The sequence below is a fragment of the Pyxicephalus adspersus genome, chromosome 1, assembly GCF_032062135.1.
Source record: "Pyxicephalus adspersus chromosome 1, UCB_Pads_2.0, whole genome shotgun sequence".
Taxonomy (NCBI): domain Eukaryota; kingdom Metazoa; phylum Chordata; class Amphibia; order Anura; family Pyxicephalidae; genus Pyxicephalus; species Pyxicephalus adspersus.
Window position 1 is genome coordinate 22905738 of NC_092858.1, and position 4255 is coordinate 22909992.

At 36.7% G+C, this 4255-nt stretch overlaps 1 protein-coding gene across 1 annotated transcript in view; it reads right to left on the minus strand.

Moving 5' to 3' along the window:
* Positions 1 to 4255, minus strand: part of FREM2 (FRAS1 related extracellular matrix 2) — a 120705-nt gene that overhangs the window by 107877 nt on the left and 8573 nt on the right. Inside the window, exon 2 of the mRNA XM_072403953.1 lies at positions 1120 to 1209. Within this exon, the coding sequence (XP_072260054.1) occupies positions 1120 to 1209 (90 nt within the window). The remainder of the gene's footprint in view (positions 1 to 1119; positions 1210 to 4255) is intronic.

A 4255-nucleotide genomic window follows, 5' to 3' on the forward strand; every position in this document is an offset into this window, starting at 1 on the left:
TGAAGAAAGCTAAACTGCAGTCTCAGCAATGTGCTCAGAGGTTTATTATACCCCTTGGTGCCCTACAAACCAGTACTTTAGGCAGTGGCGGACCAGGTCACTAAAGGGGCTCTTTACGGGAACAATATTTGAGCCTCCAATTCTATTGCCCAGTAGTTATTGCGATACCTTGAACTTTCCTAAGGTTCATATCTATCAGGTGTCAAAAAGAAAACCATTCCATAGAAATTGAATTCAATTCCAAGGAAATCTATTCAGATACTAAAAACCAAAAGCACAGTGAAGAATGCCTCCTGTTTTCCACGCACCCCAAAAGTAAGCTGCGCCCGTCTCCACAAAACAAAGAGAAGATATTTCCAGCATCCACAATTTCCACCATTAACACAAACAACCCCCTAAATTCAAGATGGCCCTTACACATCTGCAGGATATACACATATGGTCTGTTTGCCCATGGCTTCATGCAATGAACCTCAGTCCTGTCTACTGCATGTGACCATTCTAGAACTGCAAACAATGATAAATAGAGCTGGGATATAGATATGCTATAATAGCATTGCTTCTCTAAACTCTAGAGGAGGCCAAGATGAAATGAGGTATGATTCTTGCCTCATGCCACCCCAAGAGGGTATAACCAAAAACAAGACCCTTTCCAATAATCAGTATAGTTGATACAATTCCAGGTGAATAGCTAATGATTGGAAAATTACTCATGCACAAGAATAAAAAAAGTAGGAAGCCTTCCGCTTTATTTGTGTGATTACTTCATTTTCTAAAAAACAGATTAACTTCCTGAGATGTATAGGCATTTTATTAGCTCAGAGTTTAAGCAAAATTATATTCCACCATCAATAGATTAGCAGAGAAGACACAAACTGGCAAAGAACAAAGTTCAGGATCTGTATGCTTGGACCCAAAAAACATGGCGCTTTCACTTTTTATTTAGTTTAGCGGGACAAGGTTAAAACCTCCTTCTCTTTTAATTTGTCTTTGTAAAATAAAAATGTTTTTACTAGAACTCAACATTCCAAGTCATGTAAAAATTGTATTTAGCTACAAACTGGATGATTGACATTACTACTCAGTGAAGTACATTGATCATCTAAGTATTGTACTCACCACTGTCTTCCACAGTAAAATAAAAGATGTCACTGGTTGCGTTTTCTTTGTCTCGTAAAACGTAGCAGATTTTCATATCATCGATGTCCGCTGCAAATATAAAATGAAATAATAATGACTGAATACATATAAAGGAAAAAAAACATACAAAGACACAGCTATGTAGGTAGGACCACAAGTGGCCCTATGATATTAAGTACAAATATGGCATAGTAAAATCATTGTCTTTAATTGATGACTATTTGAAAAAAGTTTAATATTTCACTTCCTTTACTCAAGAAGAAATTGCCCAGAAGAGCTTGCAATCTAAAAGGAGAGAAAGCAGCACACTCCAAGCAACTGGTACTTTTTACGAAGAAGACAGAAATAAAAATCTATATTTTTTCATATGCAAAAAAACTAATTCTCCAATATAACTTTAGACTAACTCTCCAGAACCAGTAAGCTTTGATTGGACACATGAGGAAGACTAAGGCTGCATACACACATTCAATAATTGTCGTTGGAAAGGATCTTTCAGGATCCTTGCCAACGACAAAAAGACTGAACGATGCATGAATGAGCGATGTACATACAGCGCCGTTGGTCTATGGAGAGGGGAGGGGGAGAACGATAGAACGGCACCCAACTGCACTCTCTTTACTTTCATCAACATACGATCGTTTGTGGATCTAACGGGGCGGATCCATGAACGACGAAAGCTATACACACGCCAGATTCTTGTATATTAGTCCCGAGGCGATTATCGCACAAGAATCATGTGGCGTGTGGCCTTATTCTACAGAGACAGGTTCATGTAAGATTTTAAACAGACGGGGAAAAGAGTATAACTTATATTTCTGTGACTAATGAAACCAAAGGTGCCAGACAACTGATTTCAGATAATGGGTGATTTCCTGGTATTATCTAGAAATGCCTGAACACAAGGAGGAGGTTAAGGAAGGTGACAAGTATTTATGATCTTACCTTTTTAACTCCTGGATTGCCTGGGGCATGAAGGACTTATCACTGGGGAATTACAACTCAAAAAATCCATTCTATTCAACACCCACTGCAATGGTATTATTGTATTATGGTTCTATTGATTGTCTACTGATTATGGCATGGCCAATAAATAACAGTAAATAACAAGATCACCTATATAACTGATCCGCAGAGCAGAATGAGGGATGGATACCTTAAGTTTATTATGTATATATTTTGCCTTCCTTGGTTCCTCTCTCCTCATCAACATGCTAATGAATGTAATCACTAAAACCTTCTATTGTGTTATAGGGTTTTATATCTGGGATATGTTTATTTCCCAAGTGGTTGAACTTGATGGACTTGTGTCTTCTTTCAACCTAACCTACTATGTAACTATTTTAGATGCAGAAGCATTATTATATATATATATATAATATATATATATTATTATTATTATTTTTATTATTATTATTATTTTATTATTATTAAACAGGATATATATAGAGCCAACATATTACGCAGTGCTGTACATTAAATAGGGGTTGCAAATGACGAATACAGACAGTGATACAAGAGGAGAGGACCCTACCCTGAAGAGCTTACAATCTAGTAGGTGGGGATCACTTGGTATTTGAAATGCAGGTAGATCAAGACGGGTGGGTGAGGTAGGCAAAGTGCAATGCATAGCTTACTGAAAACAGAACATTGGGTTATGTCTATATGTGATCTTGAGTCCTCAAACCTAGAAGCCAAGTAAGGGACAATCCGACCATGGAGGGAAGTACTGTATTATGCTCGATGTCTGCTATTTAGGAAATGAGGGGGCTCTATCTGGCTTGCTGCAGGATCTAATGCACAACTCAGAGCAAGCACTGATGTTCTAATTATGTAACTACAATCTTTATTCAGGTTTCATCATGTATCAATACTTATTTTTGAATTGCTTTGAGAAATGTATCAGATCAGATTGGTATGCAAGTCCATCCTTTTGACTTGGTATATAAAGTTGCAGTGCGCTCAGTTAGGAAGAAAAGCTTGCAAATACTTGCTTCTGAATGCAGCAGAATGGTGACACAATGTTAGCCTAGGCAAAGTCTCATGACTCAAAGACTGCTGGTTCAATTATTTGGAAAGATATTTTTTGCTGAATATTATAACAGGTAAGGAATTCATTAATGAAATCTTGTAAAAAAACTAAAAGGTCAGAAAAATTGTACAAAGATTTGTGCCCTATTCTGGACATTTGGGGATATTATTGATGCCTAACTAGTTTCCATTACATTGTATACATTCCACCAGTAATGTTTGCAGTACCATAGAACCCTGGTAATGAATGTGTTCCACTGTATCACTGTTATGTTCCCCTTACAATAACATTACATTGATAAATCTTGATCTGACATCATTAGAACAGCCAATAATTAGAAGTTACTTTGTATCTCAGCACTTTTTTGCGGATTGTAACATAACCCTGCAGGGAACACACCAGTCCGGGCTTGACTCTAGGGAGGGAGTAAAACCACAGTTTGCCACCACATGTAAGTCTATAACTTGAACTGTGGCTTTTTTTCTAATTTTATTCTGGAATAAGTCCATTAGCAAATGAGTGAAGAAATGTTTCTTGTGATTGTCAATGCCAGAGATGAAAACTAATACCATAGAAATCAGACATTGCAGATTGTAGCAATGCTGAGTATTGAAATAATAAAAAATGTCAATCTTAGGGTGCCTTAATGTGTGGCTGTATAAGCCTTTTACAATACCCTGGAGATTGTATTCAGATAAAGAGCAATGGGCAGCAGTATAAACTAATCTGGCTTTTGAATTGCCCTCTAATTTATCAAATAAAAGTGTGCCAAGTAAAGAGGAAAGTACATAGAATACTTCTGCTGTTATTATCCAATCACAGTCTTCACCAAGCTGTGTTGGTTTGGCTTTAATGGAAAAGAGTACTTGCATACTCAAAAACAAACCTGGAAAAAACAGGTAAAATGGTGTACTCAACTATAGCCTAAAGGGCAGGATACCTGCCAAAAAATAAAACTCTCTTCAGCTGTTTATTTTTTTTCAGATACACATTTCAGACACTATACAAGTAACTAACCAACTACCATGTTTGTGCATATATAAGCTAAGATTTTTTTGCTCCCAAAATAGGATTGTAATTTTA